This window comes from Osmerus eperlanus, chromosome 16 (assembly GCF_963692335.1).
Source record: "Osmerus eperlanus chromosome 16, fOsmEpe2.1, whole genome shotgun sequence".
NCBI lineage: Eukaryota > Metazoa > Chordata > Actinopteri > Osmeriformes > Osmeridae > Osmerus > Osmerus eperlanus.
Window position 1 is genome coordinate 2,562,375 of NC_085033.1, and position 19,360 is coordinate 2,581,734.

General features: G+C 44.9%; 3 protein-coding genes across 5 annotated transcripts; 2 read left to right on the forward strand and 1 right to left on the reverse strand.

Annotated features, from left to right (window-relative positions):
- The first annotated feature begins 4,016 nt into the window (after positions 1 to 4,016).
- efcab14 (EF-hand calcium binding domain 14) lies at positions 4,017 to 8,890 on the forward strand. Of its 2 annotated transcripts, none has more exons than XM_062480839.1 (10): positions 4,017 to 4,817; positions 4,951 to 5,099; positions 5,339 to 5,484; positions 5,644 to 5,742; positions 5,961 to 6,071; positions 6,434 to 6,520; positions 6,711 to 6,890; positions 7,007 to 7,106; positions 7,217 to 7,342; positions 7,549 to 8,890. In XM_062480839.1, exons 1-10 carry the CDS (start codon positions 4,642 to 4,644, stop codon positions 7,725 to 7,727), a joined length of 1,353 nt encoding a protein of 450 aa, XP_062336823.1. In that variant the 5' UTR covers positions 4,017 to 4,641; the 3' UTR covers positions 7,728 to 8,890. The 2 variants fall into 2 exon arrangements, with proteins under 2 accessions (XP_062336823.1, XP_062336824.1); XM_062480840.1 differs by having other exon boundaries at positions 4,018 to 4,817; positions 6,711 to 6,872.
- On the reverse strand, positions 8,691 to 10,682 carry znf830 (zinc finger protein 830). The gene has a single exon (XM_062480842.1). The coding sequence runs from the start codon at positions 10,588 to 10,590 to the stop codon at positions 9,556 to 9,558; it is 1,035 nt and encodes a 344-aa protein (XP_062336826.1). The 5' UTR covers positions 10,591 to 10,682; the 3' UTR covers positions 8,691 to 9,555.
- A 1,077-nt stretch (positions 10,683 to 11,759) lies between these two features.
- On the forward strand, positions 11,760 to 19,217 carry LOC134036404 (ankyrin repeat domain-containing protein 13C-like). 2 transcript variants are annotated; one of them, XM_062481338.1, is made up of 13 exons: positions 11,760 to 12,478; positions 12,628 to 12,669; positions 13,288 to 13,392; positions 15,371 to 15,456; positions 15,724 to 15,769; positions 16,079 to 16,145; positions 16,327 to 16,471; positions 16,620 to 16,754; positions 16,849 to 17,010; positions 17,172 to 17,251; positions 17,418 to 17,516; positions 17,614 to 17,714; positions 17,811 to 19,217. In XM_062481338.1, the coding sequence occupies exons 1-13, from the start codon at positions 12,127 to 12,129 to the stop codon at positions 17,939 to 17,941; spliced, it is 1,551 nt and encodes a 516-aa protein (XP_062337322.1). In that variant the 5' UTR covers positions 11,760 to 12,126; the 3' UTR covers positions 17,942 to 19,217. The 2 variants fall into 2 exon arrangements, with proteins under 2 accessions (XP_062337322.1, XP_062337324.1); XM_062481340.1 differs by having other exon boundaries at positions 16,623 to 16,754.
- The last annotated feature ends 143 nt before the right edge of the window (positions 19,218 to 19,360 follow it).

Here is a 19,360-nt window from a genome sequence, read left to right on the forward strand (position 1 = left end):
TTAGTGGGAGCATTCTGCACATTCACCTTGAGTCCTCGTGCTTCCTCATCCTCCTCAAGCGTGTGTCAGTGGAGTGTGTGTCAGAGGATCAGTTGAAGATTGGGACTCGCGCAAACTCCCACTTCATTTCGGTGGAAATGAGTCACTGCTCTGTCTAAAACACAACACTACATCAAGGTGTGGTACATCGCTTGTAATGCACATTGTGCTGATTCTCGGTGCTCATAGCAGCAGCATAAATGATCCAGTTGGCTGGGAATGCTTCAAAGGTTTAGTTCTACCCCAATGTGCTGGTTCCCCTCTCCTACACCTCATCAAGGTTTCTCTCTCTCTCTGTGTGTCTGGCCTGTTGAGCCGTGTGAGGAGAGAAGCCTTGTACAAAGAGAATCCCAGATCAACCACAGTGTGACAGCATGAATACAGTCAAAGACAAAAGGCCCAAACAGAGAGGCCTCTACCTCAACTAGGAACGGCATCAAATCACATTTAGCACAACGTTTGTTAAGCAAAAGTCATGCTTGCATAGAATGGAAAGTTACATTTTTTCTTTCTTTATGTGCCGCAATGCAGTGAATCTATATCACTCTAAATGTTCTGGTTTGATCTTATTTACGAGACTTGTGCGATTCTTCTTCATCTCTTAGAGATACAAATGAATCATCACTGTAGCTTGGAGTTCTTTATCCTGTGGTATGAGGTGATGGAGGGGAGCCCAAATGTTCTCCATTTGATCTATTTGACAATTAGTATGACAATTGTGGAGCTCTGCTTTGTCACTTTGTCACAATGGAAAGAAAACTAGTTTGATAGCGGGATCACATTTCTTAACTGTTTCAAATGTAGTAGCAAAGCATACTGATTTCTATGTCTCTACAGGACACTTGGGTCCTACATCCAATCCTATTCTCAGAATCCAATATGTTATCGTTGATTAACCTGTCATTTTGATACATCATACAATTTTTATGAAATTACATTTTGTAGCTTTTTTATAACAATTCATCATTGGGTTGAAACCTAAATCTTGAAACGTTTACATGCAAAACCAAGTAATCCCATTGAGAATTTTGAAGAAGGTTTGGGAAACAGTTACTTTAACGGGTGGAGTTTCTATCTGCAAAATAATCTGAAATAGTAAGGATAAGAGTTAGGGTCAATACAACAAAAGGCATATTGAACAACATGGAACTCGGTTTGAACTGGAAAGCATTTTTATGCTCCACACTCCAAACCAACCAAATAATAAATCAGATCAGCTTATTCAACTGTGTATCACTTTGACTGACTAAATTTCTGAAAAAAGTCTTAGATACATAATCACCAAGAGAGTGTGTAATGGACTGTATGATTGTAATATTTTGGTTCTGTCATTGTGGTGGTTGGACATACTGAAAGAACAACAAATATCTGCTCTGCATTGTGAAAGTGCAACACATCGGAGGACATTTTGAATTTCATTTACCATAAAATGAAATCGAGTCTCATTCTCCCACCCAGCTTCTCTCTCATCTACATTTTTTTCTTTCTCCTCTCCTTTTCTCTCTATTTTCTCTGCCCAATTTATTAATTTATTCTCTTTTATCTATCTGAGACTAAAGTAAACCTGCTCTATAGCTGTAATTGCAATCTACAGCTAATGCCACTGCAGGTGATGTAGGTCAACATGGTGAAAAGCCTACTTGTATTCTTTAATGTTGGGTCACACAAGACCAGGGTCAATTACAAAGATCCATTACATTACAATGTTGAGTTGTACAGTCATCAAGGTGTGCTTGGTTTGCCTCATAGTTGGCAACTGTAACTGCACCATTGTTTTTTTTTAGTAGGACGATGTTTACACTTTCATTTATTATTCACATCCATAGATCTTATCATCTGCTTTTTGTTTACTGTCTTGCTGCATTGCTACATATCATTTCCAACATCATATTCTCTGATCAATAGTTATGCCTGCTGCATTGGTTCCTGCTGTGTTAGTCCATACAGCTGCTGATGTGTTGAAGTGGAACTCAGCTTGGAGATCAATGTAGTGCTTGCTCTACACCACACTTCCTGTAATCTATGCAATATGAGAAGGTTGCCCCCTGCCGACATCTTGTTGCCAATACTTAACACAACATCACAAGAAAATCCTTTCTGGGTCATGGACATTATGGAAGGTATATACTGTTCAGCTAAATGCAGCACATAGTTGTATAATGGTATTGCACACACAAAAACACACATGCACATACACACCTGTGCACGTGCACACACGTACACACTGCTAAACACACACACACCAGCATGATGTGCACTAAATCCAGTGAATTCTCTTACATTCCTTAATTCTGTAGCCTATTTCTATAACAGACCCAATATTTTTAGTCTGGAAAGATTTATTAATAGTCATTAAACGTAATAGTACACAAATGCACAATAAATTGTAGCATATCCCCAGAGAGAAAATAAATCGGTATTCCAAGAGCAGCTGAACCTCCAACTGATGTTAATCTGTATTCAAACAGTCTGTCATGTCAGATGAAAGCATCCAATTAGTAGTCAATTCTATTCAGTATTTCTCATCATGCCACCACCATTTAAATTCTCTCTGAGCACAGGAGACCGTTGTCAGACAGTCACAGGGATCAGTCCTGCGGAGAATATGAGTACCCCTGCTGTGAACAAAGTCTGAAAACAAGTGTTTTATTGTCATGGACTGGTAAAACCTTGCTCCCTGCCTCGTGGCTGCGGATGTGATGCGCGTGAAAGTGCTGTCTTATCAGTATCGGTCTGAACACAGGAGAATACGTGTTTCTTTTCTTTTTTGTAAACGGGAAATCCAGCCAGTGAGCAGATGAAACATCACTGATGCTTTGAATTGCAGCCTCATGCTGGGGGTTTAGCACAGACCCTCAGGGTGCTGTGCGTCCCCTCACCAGGTGTTCTGAGTAAAGATGAGCTGCTGATTGAATTTCATCCCGCTACCACCCACACCTCGCTGCTGGCTACTGTTACGTTCAGACAGTAGTCTCCCGGCTGCTAGTACACTTTGACAGGCTAGAATGGTGTCTAGTGTCAGTAATAGTCATACGAGGTTTTGCTAAGTAATTCAGAGGATGGCATCCTGACACCATGCTTTGTCAGTCTTTGGACTGTTTGAAGTTGCAGTGGCCATGCATTTTTTGAGATTCTGCTAATCCAGCTATTTATTATTTTGTACATTTAACAGGATTATGTAAATGTATTTTTTCGATAAGTTATGTTGACTCCAGTGAGACTTGATGAAGCAGTGTGAGTTGAGGGGTCAGGCAAACAAATGCAAGGTCATGCACAGCAGGAGCATAAAATAGGAAGACAGTTCTGGCTGAGACAGGGAGGTCAAGGTCACGCAACAGGAATGCTTCGTTTATAGCCAACCAGCATCAAATAAGTGCAAATAAGTTGCAACACAACCAGGGTACTATACCAATGGCCATAAGTTTTGGCAATGACAGAATGAGTTTTGCAAAGTTTGCTGGTTCAGTATTTGAGGAAAATGTTTTCACATGTTTCTATAGAATAAGCCTACTGGAATACAATAAGGCACATTTCTTTTTTGGGGCGAACATTTTCAATATATGCAAATAGTCCCCTCTTTTACAGCAGTCAATCTGCTTTTAAAATACAATCAGAATGATAGAGTGATTTCACCTGGATAGAACTAGTTCACACTCCCCTGTGCTGATGATATGACTTACTGAAATTATGTTAGCAGTCATTTTAGGCCAAGGCCCAGCAACCTTTGCAAACACAAAATGTATGTCGCTCCCAATACTTTTGGCCACGGCTGTACATACACATGTTTTTCACTTTGAATACTTTGACTGCAAAGGGCATAGATTTGACACACGCTGTATTCGAGGTCTAACTTAAAACACTGATTAATTCACAAGTATCAAGACAGAAGTTGTATAATTAATTTTCAGCTATGACCAGCCGGCGGCACTGTCGCGCACCAGTCTGGCAAAGCCAATTCCACCAATCAGACGAGGGCTTATTACGACGCCTTCAGATCAGATGTTCTCACTCAAAACCAAATTGTGTTCACTAGCTTGCCTAGTGTTTTACGAGAATTCAGATATTATTGAACAGCTGTGAAGCTTCAAACAGCCGAATCAAATCATCCTGAAAGTGAGTTATTCCGTAAATGACAGACAGCGAAGACAAAGTCGGTGTTTTTGAAGCTCGTCAACGCCATTTTAACTTCTGTGTGGGGCGAATAACCGGTCGAATGGCTAGCCAGCGCTTCAAGCTGTCAAACAGCTAGCCAGATCACTAGCACTAGCAAGAAGACGTCGTTATTAGCGTGGATTCTTATGGTGTGTGTAACCTAGTTAACATGCCGTGTAATTAGGCTATACACGCAGTGGTATGTCACACAGTTGTCCAACAGGTTTACAGGCCTGCTAGTGGGATTCTTGCTACTGTGTGGTCATCTACAAAAAATACACTGGTTTAGCAGTCTTATGTTCACCTAGATAGTTACCTAGCGAGGCACCGTTGGACAGTAACCAGATTTGGTTTGAGGAAGGATTACTGAAATCAACAAAACTGGATAAAACATTGGATTTGGTCGGGTTTAAGTCGGGCTCAGCGGGATCGCTGACCCCTCAGAAGAAAATGAAGAAAAGGAAGGAGCTCAATGCATTAATTGGACTTGGGGAAAGCAAGAGGAAGAAGACCAAGAAGGGCTCCGGTCACAGGCTTCTCCGAACCGAGCCGCCAGGCACGGAATCAGAGTCCAGTTCAGACGATGATGAGTTCAACAACCTAGGCACCGTCGCCGCCTTTGGAAAGTGAGTAAACAAAACAAACTTCAATAGCTAAAAATGGATTTGCTCTGGCAGCTACCACCTCAAATTGCAAATACAAGAACTTCAGCCATAGAATATAGAACATACTGACTGTGTGTTTTGTCTTATTTCGTAGAAGGAGTTACACGCAGTGCTGCAATATGTGCTACCCCCTCTTCCTGTTCATAATACTTGCTGCGTGTGTAATGGCATGTGGAGGACTGATATGGATGCAAATTGCCCTAAAGGAGGACCTGGACTCACTCAAAGAGAAGTTGCACACATGTAAGCCTTCTCTAAAGGAACACTGCAGGGTCTCATTCTAACCCTCACATGTATCACAGGAGAAGTCTTATATAGGACTAGATGTTTAGTCTTAGATTGAGTTCAATAACAGTATAGTTAAAGACAGTGGATAAAGTTTAAGTTAATGTTTGAATCGTTTATTTCATGTTTTAAAGTAGGAGGGAGCTGGACTTTATCACTCAGAGCTAACTTGATTGTTTTACTGCCTTATCTCTCAGTGGAATCCAGCCAGAAGGTGTCATCACACGAGATCCCAAAGCTAAGTGAAGACCTGAAGACAAGGCAGAGACAGCTAGAAGATATTGAAAATGGTGACAAAGGTCTCAACAAACTATGGTCCAACCTCACCGAGATGAACAGAAAGGTGCGTCTCTGCTTCCCACCCTTCAGCTGCTTCTCAGTGTCCTTGATTCTGAAATAAGCACTTCACGACAACACAAGCAGTTTGCAGTTCGACCCGCTAGGAAAGGGAAGCTTGTTTTCCAAGTGTAGTGTGACTATCCTTTGTTGCTGTGTTTTTCAGATCAGTTTGCTGGATACTGCAGTGAACAACCTGAAGGCCAATATTAAGTCAGCCTCAGATCTCATCACCCTCCCTACTACAGTTGAGGAGCTCCAAAAGGTGAAACTTGCCTTAAGTCAGTGTCGGGGAAACTAGGGTATACTATTTAAAATGATCTTTAATGTATAGAATATTTACTGATGCGTGAGAGGGACTTTGTTTATCTCGTTTCACCATTACAAGTGCCCATTTCTGATGGTATTGTTTTTGGTCGTAAGGACACAGTAGCATTTGCACAGCCTGTATGTAACACCAGTGGACGTTGGTTTCATTTGCAGAGTGTGGCAACAATTGGAAGCACTTTAACAAGTGTCCAGCACGATGTGAAGACGATGCAGACGGCGTTAGAGGAACAGAGGAAAGAAACGGATGGTTTGAAACAGACAATGGTAAAAGGCTGCTAAATTCACCTTCTCACCTTTATTATCTGTAAAAAAAATCCAAGTTGTCACAAGTAGACTGTATTGTAACAGAGGTCTTTGAACAAATCCGCCATTTTCTTATTTTCCTATCCAGTTTATATATTTTCAGATATTATGTTTGAGGCCTACATTTACTGTCAATTTTCCTAATCAAGCTAGGTTCTCTGAGTCATTGGCTGAAAGGTTTTAATCCATGTTACATGAATTCCAGACTGACCTCTATTTCAGGATTGGAATCGGCTCAGTTTCCATCTGGGTCGCACAGCTGAGACTAGCACAGACTACAAGACTCACATTTCTTTTGACTTTATTCCCCATGGATAAAACAGGATGACGGGGACACACAATCCAATGCCCAATCGACAGCCTCCCCCGAAAAAGATGCAAGCAACTTCTCATCCTTAGCCTTAAATACGGTACAGAGACAGTGCAACCAATCCCATTGTCCTGTAAAACACGATGGGTACAAACGGACATTCAGTGTGGACTAATGTCTCTCATACTATAAACCATTTTATGGTTCAAGATTTTATGTTATAGTTTAAATCTGCATCTTTTCAAAAACAATGACCAGTAGCCCCTCTCCACCCTGATCATCACCTGTAGGATGTAGCAGATCTGAAGGATGTTGTGAGTGAGGTGAACAAGAGCCAGGAGCTTTTCCACTCCTGGACGGACGGCCAGATTCTGTCTCTCCGCTCCTCTGTCTCCAACCTCACACAGAGGGTGTCCAGCCTGGAGCAAGCTTCTGCCCAGACAGCACCACACGTGAGGCCCACAACCATGGTTTGAAGCTAAAGCCATAGTTTATTCAAATGCACATAATGGTTTGTCCTGTAGTAGCCTGATTGGCATGCGAATCTTGCTCTGTATCAAATATGTATTTTTGGGGGACATTTAAGGACTCTGTGGAGATCATTGAGAGTGAAAATATTGGTGGAAAAGTCAGCGCGATGGTGCCAGATAGCAAAACAGGTGGATCAACCACTGAGGCCATTCAAGGTATGGACGTGCTAACAGAAGACCTTTTACGTGTCTATTATCCCCCTGACATCATCTCAACCCTTCCCTTGTGTTACTAATAACCATATTTATCGTTTCCCTACTGTTAGAAAAACCCACTCCATCTACAGGCTCAAAGCCGACCAGAAGGCCTCGATTCTTGACTCCAAGCCGTGCCAGGAGAGACACCGGGACAAGGAAGACGTTGGCCTTGCCAGGGGTCCGTTCTCTGAAAGGTACTTTCTTCTTCTCTTCACCATGCTGTCTTATGTTGCATTCATTAACATAGATAATGTTACATTCATTAACATAGATAATATATAATTATTGGTAAGACAAACATATTGCAGGGGAGACATATCAGCAATGTTTGGTCAAGGAAAATATGAGGAATCATATTTGATTACGCTAAACAATGGACTAAAGGACTTTATCCCCACAGATCTTGAGGTCCTTTTCCAGCGTTCGGGGTCTGGTGCCACATCACAGGGGATGTCGTACCAGGACCTGAGGAACCTCCTAGGACCGGCAACTCCTGACTCCCAGATCTTGGAGGGCTACGACCAAGATGGGAACAGGAGGTACTCACTGGCTGAGCTGAAAGCTGCTGTTAATTTGTGAGTGGGTCGGGTGGATGGCAGTGAACAGTATTGAACTAGGGAAGGCTCTGGTGTACGGAGCGCATCCCAGCAATCGCTGCACTTTTTCCGAACTGAGTATTTAACAGGCTTATTTGTGGAACAGTGGCACTAGCATACCCACCTCATCGGTCCCTCTACACAAGGACCCTTATCTACTCTTCAGAATCCCAGATTTTCTTTTCTTTTTGTCCCATTTTACAGAATTGTTTACAAGTTAAGAATTTACTATCGTATTTATTTAAATTGAGTTAAGGAATGCTAACATCGTAATGTCACAAACATAACCTAAAAAATGTGTATGTCATCAATCCTAGCTCGGGTAAGAGGTATTAAATTGCCATATTTAGAAAGGTTCAGTCAGCCAGTTCCCTGTCTCTTTATCTGGTAGCTTTATATCATTGTAATCGGCTGCGCTTCATGCCTACGACAGGAGCACAACTCACAGGTTATTTGTATAGTCGAAACCCCCTTAGGATTTATTGCTTTAATATAAACGTGTTCTCTTTACTCCCCAGAGTGCAGCAGTTATGAAGTCTGCAAGATTTGAAGGGCTATAAATACACTTAATGATAACAATAATAATAATTGTTTTATAGTGGTAACTCCTTTAGCATATTATGTAGCAACAATACAGAAATAAATTGTCTTACAGGATTAGTATAGTGCTTGCTTCAATTTACTTCAGTAGTGGTTTTTGCAAATGAAGAGACAAGGAACCCCTGGCTCACATGTATAACAGGTAGTAAGAGAAGCACTGATCGCCCTTTACTTGATTGTCAGGCCTTTGTGGGGCTTAGAATGATACAATGTATATACAAACTATTCAACACTTGTATTATGTAAATATGGTAGAATTTTTAACATGGCTTATGAAACATGTCTTAGGGGTAGGGATGTATGGGTTGCATATGAAGTCTGTAGAAACTGCTCTTAGCATTGTACATTGTTTTGAGAATTATTTTATTAGGTTGTGCTTTGCGCATGTAATTTATAATTTTTAACAGACTGTTTTAGAGGAGTGTGTTGAGAACTGGAATTCAAAATGAAAGCCAACAATGTTTCAACAGATTTGTCCCTTCAACGCTGTGATGTTTATGGGGATTTGTGTTTTGCGTGAGCACTAAATAAATGTAAATACAAGGATGTCATGTCTCTCGTGTACTTGTCATTGTAGTAGAGGTTCACACATCCAACTGTCTATTTTCCCCATACCATTTTACATGTATTCATTTATTACTTTTATCCCAAGTGACATACAAATAGGCACAAAATATTGGACCATCACAAACCTAACTGCCTGTAGGTAACTGCCTGTAGGTAACTGCCTGTAGGTAACTGCCTGTAGGTAACTGCCTGTAGGTAACTGCCTGTAGGTAACTGCCTGTAGGTAACTGCCTGTAGGTAACTGCCTGTAGGTAACTGCCTGTAGGTAACTGCCTGTAGGTAACTGCCTGTAGGTAACTGCCTGTAGGTAACTGCCTGTAGGTAACTGCCTGTAGGTAACTGCCTGTAGCACACTCTTGAAATTAAGGATGTTCACAGCATGTCTCAACATCAATTCCTTTCAAAACTACAATTTGGCTTCAGATGTTATTTTTACTACACAACTGGTGGTGTTAGAAAATAAGCATTGCTTTGACTGACAGTATAAAAGGAAACATTTATCAGATTTTCCTGGACTACAAGAGCATTTTCACAACATCAAAGGGGATGGAGTGTTAATACAGGCAGGATTTTCTGTTCAGTTCAACTTTAAACTTTATTTACAAACAAAAACGTTCTCCAGTTGTCAAGGGCTCCCAAAACCTTTATGCAAGCGCACCCTTGGCCCTCCAGTCTCGTGATAGCAAGTGAAGCAACTCCTCTTCGTCCTCTTCCTCATCACTTCCCCCAGAGTCCCCAGACCCTTGAGTTTTCTCCTTCACAAACTTCCCTCTCACAACATCCTGCTTATTCCTCAATAACTCCACCCTTCGATAACATTCCATTTGTTCATCAATTTCATCGATTTGACGCTCGAGGCGTCCCTCCTCGTCATCTTCAGCTACAATGGCCTCTGATTTGGTGTTCACCTGGCGCATTTCTTTTTGAAACTCATCCCATTCCTTGTCCAGCAGATCTTTGGGTGCGTCCACATTGCGAACTTTAGCATCTCTTACTGGATCATCAAAAAAGCCCTCTGGTAGGGCCTCGGCTGTATTGTCCTTCTCTAAGATCATCTCTGGTTCATCTGCTTTGAGGATTGACCCTGAGTGAGAAGCAGTTGGAACGGGTGGGATGGAGCCGTCAAAAAAGTCCGCTGGAAGTCCAGGGGCAGGTACATCTTTCTGGACACTGGAACCTGGTGCCTCTGCATCGGATTTCTCCTCTTCATTGCCGTCATCCTTATCATAGGTTCCAGCCAAAAGACTCAATCCTGAGTTCTTTGGAACGGAACCAGTTGGTTTCTCTGCGTTTTCAAAAAAATCTACAGGCAGTCCTGGCTGGCTGACTGCAGACGACTGGGATTTAGACTTCTTCTCAGCATTAGTGACTTCAGAAACCAATGCTTTTCTTTTCAAAAGGGGTTGGGGTCCTTGGCTTGCAGTCGACTGTTTTGAACTTTTAAGATCTAAAACTTTCTCCTTGTGCTGCTTTCCGAGAATGTGCGTCGGCCACAATAATTCTGATTTCACCTGCACATTGCAGACTACGCAATTGAGGTGCCCGAGACTGTTGTACTTGGCGTAAGGAGACTCGATTCGCTTTTTATCCGTTGTTTGTCTTTGTTTCTCTCTCATCAGCCTGCGAAGTTCGTCTTGATGTATTACTTTCTTCCCCTTGTTTTTTTTGGATGTGGACATTGTTGTTAATTAGCTAGCTTCTACAAACTCAAGGAAGAAAAAAATTTGTACGAGGCTCAAGAATATGACGGAGTGGATGGACCCTTTTCAAATACCACTTATTAGGCGTCTCTAAAACTGCCTGATTAATCTCACAAAATGGAACCGTCAAAAAAGCTATTTTATGCATTTCCAATTCATGAACACAGTTTCAGATATCTGATGTCGAACATTGTATTTATTTGTGATAATAAAAAAACAGACTAAAAAGGTTGGTGAACATCGGTATATCGCGATACACTTGTACCACGCGAGAGGAAAGGCGGAAGATGCGGCTGTCAATGGTTTTCGTTCGGTCAGAGAATGAATGTCTAAGAGAGAGAACTGCCACTCTTGGGAAACTTCCGGGTTCTGAACTGGTTGCAGTTCCACTCTAGTTCCATATGAGGGCGCTAACGGTCGAGTGCAGAATGAATGGAGGTCTATGGAGCTATACCCCTCAAAATCCACTTTTCTCAGGATATAATTTTTTGTCTAGTAATTTGAATTCTGAATTGGAAAGGGAGGCACAAAAAATACACACCGCTGGGTGATAGATTTAAGTTGCCTTTCTGTTCTAAAAAGCCTTTTAAAATGTAGTTGACGTCATACAGATTGTACGGCCTGAGATACTGCTTGACGGCAAGCTCTGGTTACTTCCACTTTTCTCATCGACAACACAGCTGACAGGTTAGGCTCTCCCTGTCAATACACATGCTAGAAAGAGTTTTGGCTTGCTAATGTTGTTGCTAATGTTGCTAATGCTCTGACATTCTGGTTCTGCTTCGGATGCCATCAAGTGGGATCTCTGGTCGTAGTCAGTCCTTCACTAACCAATCAGCATTCGTTAGCAGAATGCTAGCGTGTTATGGGCAACAACGACTTACCCTGTAAGAAATAGAAAGGACATAAGTACTCGCTCATTTAACTTTCGACCTGTAATCCATGTTGAACATGCAAAAACTACAATCAAATCTGAGATTTCTCAATGACAATCAGGTGAAAGAGACAAATGTAGCCGTTTAGCTCCATTGACTCCCATTCATTCTGCACTCGACCGCGATCACTCCCAGTGGAACTCTGGCGGAACTGCAACAAAATTCGGTACAATGGGGCTTAATAGGGAGTGGCCAGGCTCTCCTTAAAAAGGCTCTGGTTTGGTCCTGTCAAGCTAGCACAGCTAAACGTTAGCAAACCGTTTTACTGCGAAAAACAACGGCAACGGAGATTTTGAAAAAGAAGCGTATTGTAAGAAATATGCGTATAACGATGTAACCGGTAGCTAGACGATTACATTCGTAACCGAATGTTGGCACAAGAGTGTGTGTTAGAGTATTTTTCGTGGCGTTGTTTTTGTTGACAACACCGCACCCACATTCATTCTTCCCAGTGTAACAAACTAGCTAGTTGCTAGCTAATGTTAGCTTTTTGCATTAGGTCTAGCTATATTGTAGTAGGCAGTCGTGACAAATATACCGTTTTGCTATTAGAATCCTGGTGTTATTAGCTAGCTAAATCATGACTGGGGAGAAGATTCGTTCGTTGCGGAAGGACCACAACAAACAGAATAAAAATGACGATATTATGGAATCCTATGATGCATCTTCAAACGGGACCAGTAATGCATTTAAATCAAACAAGGGTTTTCAACAGTACCATAACAAATCACAGCAACAAATATCAAATATCAATGTCAACAACGTACACGCGAATTCATCTCATGGAACTATCGTTGATGATAACAAAAATCCCATCATTTTGACAAATGGGGAGTTCGAATTCCCTGTTCACGAATGTGTGTTCAAAGGAGACGTGCGTCGCTTATCTTCACTCATTCGGACCCAGAACATCTCCCAAAAAGATGTACATGGTAAGTTTTAAAGACTATCTGGACTAGAAGTAAAAGGGAAAACAGTGTGTGGTTATGTAAAGCAGTGCCTATCCAGGATGTATGACGATGTCCACATTTCAACCATTGTTGTCAATTTATTAAAATGTCCTAAACTTTCCTCATTACAGGGAACACACCACTCCACTTAGCAGTGATGTTGGGCCACAAAGGTAACGTTTTTATATAAACCCAGCTAAAGCTTAAACAAGGGAGTGTTGAAATAGTTTCTCTCAATGGTAGAGCTCTACGAGTTTTCTTTAATATGGCTTCATATCTATTGACTTTTAGTTTGGCCTAAGATTGTGGAGGGAGGCCTATCAGGCGGTCCCATCTGGCATATTAAGGCTCAAAGCCCATGCTCATCCATAGTAGCAGCATGTTCTCCCCCTCTGAAAATGTGTTGACACGCAGCTTTTTTGTGTAAAGTACTCTCCACCACACACAAACACAACAGACAGACTTTCCACAGGGCTGAGCGTCCTTTCTGACCTCTATAGCATTGGTAGTTGCTTTATGTCAGTGGTATTTCTGATGGTGAGGGTCCTTTGGGATGGCTTAATCTTGCTGATTAGTCTGACTGAACGAGGCTCCTGAGCATGTAACATGAAGGCCTCCGACACACAACCGTCTATCGTGATGCAAATGTGAACTTAAGAAGTTAATGGGGGAAAAAACAATGACGTCATGCAGAGAGAGATGTTCACTGAGGGTGATATAACTGGACTCCTAGGCCAAATAGGAACCTGTGTTTATGATTGTTGATTGCGTGTGTTTGTTTTACAATGCAGAGTGTGCCCTCCTGCTGTTGGCCCATAATGCCCCTGTGAAGGTGAAGAATGCTCAGGGGTGGAGTCCCCTAGCAGAGGCCATAAGCTATGGCGACAGACAGATGAGTAAGTAATCTGTTCTACCTCACTAATGTAGCTTCAGATTGCCTGATGTGGCTAGAAGGACTTTTTCACCAATCAACGATGTAAAAGATGATGCAAAGCAGGGTTTAGCCCAAGCTAGGCCTGTATATTTCATGCAACCTAGATTCCTGTAGTTAGAAGCTCCTATCTGTTGATATTTTAATCATGTCTGTTTGGCACTCGTAACCAATCAGATTTCAAACTGTTTCCCATTTGACTCTACCTGGCTCCCGCAGTTATTAGGGATTGCACAGATGAGTGTGATTGCTCTCTAGTGGGGGGGGGGGGGGGGGGGTTGGATCTGTGCTGCTGGAAGGAGAGAGAGACAGAGGGAGAGAGAGAGAGAGAGAGGGAGAGAGGATTTTCTCTATGAGCGTCCAGGATCCAGACGGTCTGGATCACGGCTTAGTGGGGGCGGGGGCGGGCTGACTGTTCACAGCGGCTTTGGACATCAGAGCTCTCATCGTTGGGTGTAGTGTGTTGGAATGTGTGTCCCATTCTGGTTACACATCTCGGACTGCTGATGAAGCCCATGCATAGGCCGGGCCGTGCATGCATCGTCCTTCAGCTATCTCAACCTCCCATTTGACGTTGACTACAATATCTAGACCAACATTGACAGAGGGGGGGGGGGGGGGGGGGGAACGATGAGACATAATTTGCTCTTGCTCGGCATACAACAGTCAGGCAGATGACCCCGTCGACTTAGTATGCAACTCCTGCCCTGCTGTAAACATACGCTGGCTGGCTGTTTGGCTGGGGACTCAGAGGTCAGACATGGGAAGGTCCTGTCACGGAGAGGGGGGAGGGGGTTGGCCACATCCCCAGTGGAAAGCAAAGACACACAAAGACATCCAAACTCCAGAGGGTGTGGGGTGAAAGTCACCCTTTGTTTTTTATTTTATGTACCGGTACTTCTTTATCATGTTAATGGCAGAATTGGTCCTTTGTGTGAGAGAAATCATTTATCTATCTCTCTCTGTGTCTCTCTTTATTCCTCTTTCTCTCTCACACACACACACACACACATTCTCACACACGCATTCCTACACACACATTTCCACACACTCACACGCTCCCACACACACACTCCCACACTGCGCCAGCAGCTCAGCATATGTGTATATATCCACTGTGCAGTGCAGTGCTGGCCCTGCAGTGAGCACTCTGTCAGCACTTTCTCACACCACTATCCCCGTTCCAGGGGATTTTTTATCCTGGTCAAGATGACTAGAGTACAGTACTAGAGTACTCTCCTGTCATACAGATCCATTAAGGGGATATTTAATATTTCAGCGTGACAACATTGGTAGAAACGGGGCGGCACACGCGACATGAGGTTGGTTAGACCTGCAGCATCAGCTTTAAGCACTCACATCACACACACGCCTGCACGCACACGCGTGTTCCCTGGTCCGGGATGTATCGTGTGCCCCCCTCTGGAGAGCCGTCTGTCAGGTCACCTTATCTCCTGGCTGCCGCAGCGCTGCAGCAAGCCCATATCAACCTCTGATATCAGTCTCACACACACACAGGCTGGAGCCCGGCTCCACAGCTCTCCTGTCTCCCCTCGCAGCCTGTCTCACACACACAGGCTGGAGCCCTGCTCCACAGCTCTCCTGTTGCCCCTCACAAGCCTCGTCAATCATCCTCTCTTTCTTTCTTTCGCTCTCTCCATCTCTTTCTTTCTCTTCCCCCTTTCTCTCTCTCTCTCTCTCCCTCCCTCCGTCCCTCTCTAACTAAACAGCAGCTCGATCTCCCAGTGTCATCTGGGACGCAGCCCATTAACAGATCTAGAGTCGTTAGATCAGCGTGTTAACTGGCCTTTTGCTGCGCGTGCCTCTCGTTCGACTATCTCTCTGGCTCCGTGCGTTGGCCCGTCCGGGCCGTGTCTGTTAGGGGCGTGGTCTGGCGTGGTCTCCTCACCCCCAAGCCTGTGTTGTTGTCGCCCCTCCTCCAGTCACAGCCATCCTGAGGAAGCTCAAGCAGCAGTCCAGGGAGAGCGTGGAGGACAAGAGGCCCAAGCTGCTGAAGGCCCTGAGGGAGGTGAGCATCACTCCCCCCACCCTCCCCCCCGACACGCACTACGTTTTGGGTCACAGCCCGTCCGCCCCCCGCCCCCTCCCCACCACCCCCCAACCACCTCAAGCCACACCACTCACCCCCCCCGTCCACCCCAACATGGTTTTTCTACCTCCCATGTGAAATGTTGTTGGCAGACGTGGCTAGCATACACCAATAGAAACAGCTTGTTCCGTGTTGAGCACAGCAGGCTGGGTGGCGCGTGCTAACTGATCTCTTTCCACCTCACAGCTCGGAGACTTCTACCTGGAGCTTCACTGGGACTTTCAGAGCTGGGGTGAGTTGTCCACCAGAGGAGGCTGTGATCACAAACACGGGGTTTTTAGTCGAGGACGCCTCGCCAAGTTCTCCTCTCTCCAACTAATTATAGTTTGCTCTGTTCCCATTATATTCCTGTGATATGCTAATTGCCTGGTGGATTCGCTGGGCCCGCTGGGCCCCGGGATTTGTAACAAAACCTTCACCAGGCTGATCACTGCCTGGTTCCTTCAGACTTGACCTCAGGGTCTGTAGTCTGATGTGTGTTGTTAATCGGCCACAGCCACACGACAGGCCCCTAACACAGCTTCTCTCCTGTGACGCCCAGTGCCCCTGCTGTCCCGGATCCTTCCGTCGGACGCGTGCAAGATCTACAAGCAGGGGATCAACATCAGGTGGGAGCCTGGTAGCAGTCTGTAGCCACCCGGCCCGGTCACCCCTCACGGCTGGGCTCTCTTTGAGACTTTCGGAGCGCTCTCCCCTCCTCTCCTAGCCTCCCCTCCAGCCCAACTGTCCTTTGTGACAGACTGAAAGAAGTCCACATGAGTTCCTCCCCTGTGTGTTGTCCTTCCCCAGACTGGACACCACCCTGATCGACTTCACCGACATGAAGTGTCAGAGGGGGGACCTGAGCTTCATCTTCACGGGCGACGCCCCGCCCGCCCAGTCCTTCGTGGTCCTGGACAACGAGCAGAAGGTGTACCAGCGCATCCACCACGAGGTGAGGGGAGGGGGGGTAGTGCGTTCAGCAGTCACCAGGTGATGGCCATGTGTTGTCGCTGAGGTCAAACGAGAGGAGATTTCCCCCCCCCGCACACACACACACACATACACAGCGCTGACTGGTCCTGTGGCGTCTGCGCTGTCAGCAGGAGTCGGAGATGGAGACGGAGGAGGAGGTGGACATCCTGATGAGCAGCGACGTGTACTCCGCCACGCTCTCCACCAAGTCCATCAGCTTCTCCCGCAGCCAGATCGGCTGGCTCTTCAGAGAGGACAAGACGGTCAGTCCCCCCCTCTCCCCCCGCAACATAGTCCTGAGACCATCCCCTCAACCACCCAGAACCCTAATGCGATCGGTCTTCCCCCCCCTTACAGGAGAGGGTGGGGAACTTTGTGGCGGACGTGTACGCGGTGAACGGCCTGGTGCTGGAGTCCAGGAAGAGACGCGAGCACCTGAGCGAGGAGGACATCCTGAGGAACAAGGCCATCATGGAGAGCCTGAGCAAAGGGGGCAACCTGGTGGAGCAGAACTACGAGGTGAGCCCCTGGCCCCCCTGGCTTCTGCCCCCCCTGGCCCCGGGCCGCTGGCCCCGCTGGCTGCAGGAGGGAATGGGAAGGAGGTTTGTGGTCATCTGCAGGAGTTCTAGGTTGAAGGTGTGACAGGGCCCTGATCTCCACCTGTGTGATCTTGTGTTCAGCCTGCCAGGAGGCCGTCCCTCACTGCCCCGGCCCCCAACACCATCTCCTGGGAGGAATACATCTCCGCAGAGCACGGGAAGTAAGGCCTGCCTCCCCGCACCGGGCAGCCGCCCTCTACACTCTCTACACAAACACTTGAGGCTAGCTTCGAACTGCAACATCCATGCTGCTGCCCGATCCTAAATAGGAGTGTCTGTGTCTCCACCTCTGCCCCCCCCCCCCCCCCCCCCCCCACACACACACAGACCACCCCATCTTGGGAGAGAGTTGGTGTGCAAGGAGAGCAAGAAGAACTTCAAAGCCAATGTGGCCATGAGCCAAGACTTCCCCCTGGGCATCGAGTCGTACGTAGAACTGGAATAGAGAAATGTCTCAGGTTGAAATTGAAATTGAACATTGAAATTATTCTGACTGCCTTTTATGATTTTTTTTTGCCACCAGATTACTGAATGTGCTGGAGGTGATCGCTCCATTCAAGCACTTCAACAAACTCCGAGAGTTTGTTCAGATGAAACTTCCTCCCGGGTTCCCTGTCAAACTGGGTAGGAGAGATGGCACCTCCAGAAAGGGTTTCTGAATGTGCTCCTTCAAACTCGTTTAGCAACTCCCTGGTGTGTGTTTCTGCCGCTGTGTTTCAGACATCCCTGTGTTCCCCACCATCACGGCCACCGTCACCTTCCAGGAGTTCCGCTACGACGAGTTCGACGAGTCCCTGTTCTCCATCCCAGCTGATTACAAGGAAGACCCCAGTCGCTTCCCTGACCTCTGACCTGGGGGATCTTTGTAGAGGTGACCCCGACCTCCCGCTTCGACAGAGAGATGAAATCTTTCTACGCTGAAGGAAATAACCAACTAAAGACGAAGAACAGGAAAGAAGTGGAATTCTATTATCACGTTTTATGTCTGTGTGTTCCGATAAAAAGGGAATGGTCCTTTTAGTTTGAGTTTTTGTAGAAATCTTTATCTAATCAATGCAAACACATGATGTAGCGCAACATGACTTTGGAATCACATGGGAAACGAGACATGGGGGGGGGGAGAAAAGTTAAATAAAAAAACATGTCACTGAAGATACAGCTTTGATTTCACCTACAGGACCACTACTCTCCCTGCAGCACTCCTGTGGGCAGTGGGGAAGCTTGGCTGGATCTTGTATTCCAAGATAACTCCCACCTTTTCACGACACCTTGTAGTACCGTACTCTTGAAAGTGCACTGACATTTAGCGTCTGTAAATTGAAACACTATATATGACTTAAGGAAAATAGCGTTAGAAATAAACATATGCCATATTGAACTGAGCTTACTTTTTCATGTGTAAAGGATGTACCTAATGTACAATTTAGTCAAAGGAGCAACACTGTGTAGCAATAGATTTCAAGAACATAAGAATGTTTTTTTTAACCAGTTTGGGAGAAATAATGGTGTTAAAAACTTCTTACAAGATCAATACCCCAAGCCTTTTTTGTGGTGCAGGATGAACACACCTGCATTTTCAGGTTAGCTCATGTTACCTCCTGGCTGTCACCCTTTGTCAATAGTAATCGTTTGAATGTATCTGTTCTGTGTGAGTGCGGTCCAACTAGTTCGAGGGTAGTTTGTATGTCTACATGTGTGAGTGTGTTCATGTGCAAACCCAGATGCGGGGTATCAGGAACACTTCTAGTTTGATACTGCACAGTTGTTAATGTATTGAACGCATGCTATGGTTGTCCCATTTAATTACAAATATATCCTCAAGCTATATTTCTTACTCGATTATATTTATCTTCTGTATAGATTCTAAAGACCAAACGCTAACATTTTCAGTTCTACTCAGCCCACTTCACAGCTTCAGTATGACACTCTTCTTATAGACAAGTTTGTTTTGTTAGATATATACTGTGAAATGATACTGTGAAACCAACCTTGCGATATGTTCTATAAGTGTCCAGCAGTAAGTAATGACTTGGCTCATCAAGATGTCTGGCTTGGGCTTTGCTGGTCTTTCATGTAATGCAGCTTTACCAACCTTGACATCCCTTTAAATAAAGCACCAGCACCATGTTTCAGCACAGGCTCAGTTTCTGGGGAACATCTTGCTTCCCCTGTTGAGATTCTAGCATTGATTCTGTTTAATATAGTTTTGAAGTTTTGACACCATCAATCATAATTATTTTAGCAGCTGGAAAGCTCAGCTCTTTGGGTCT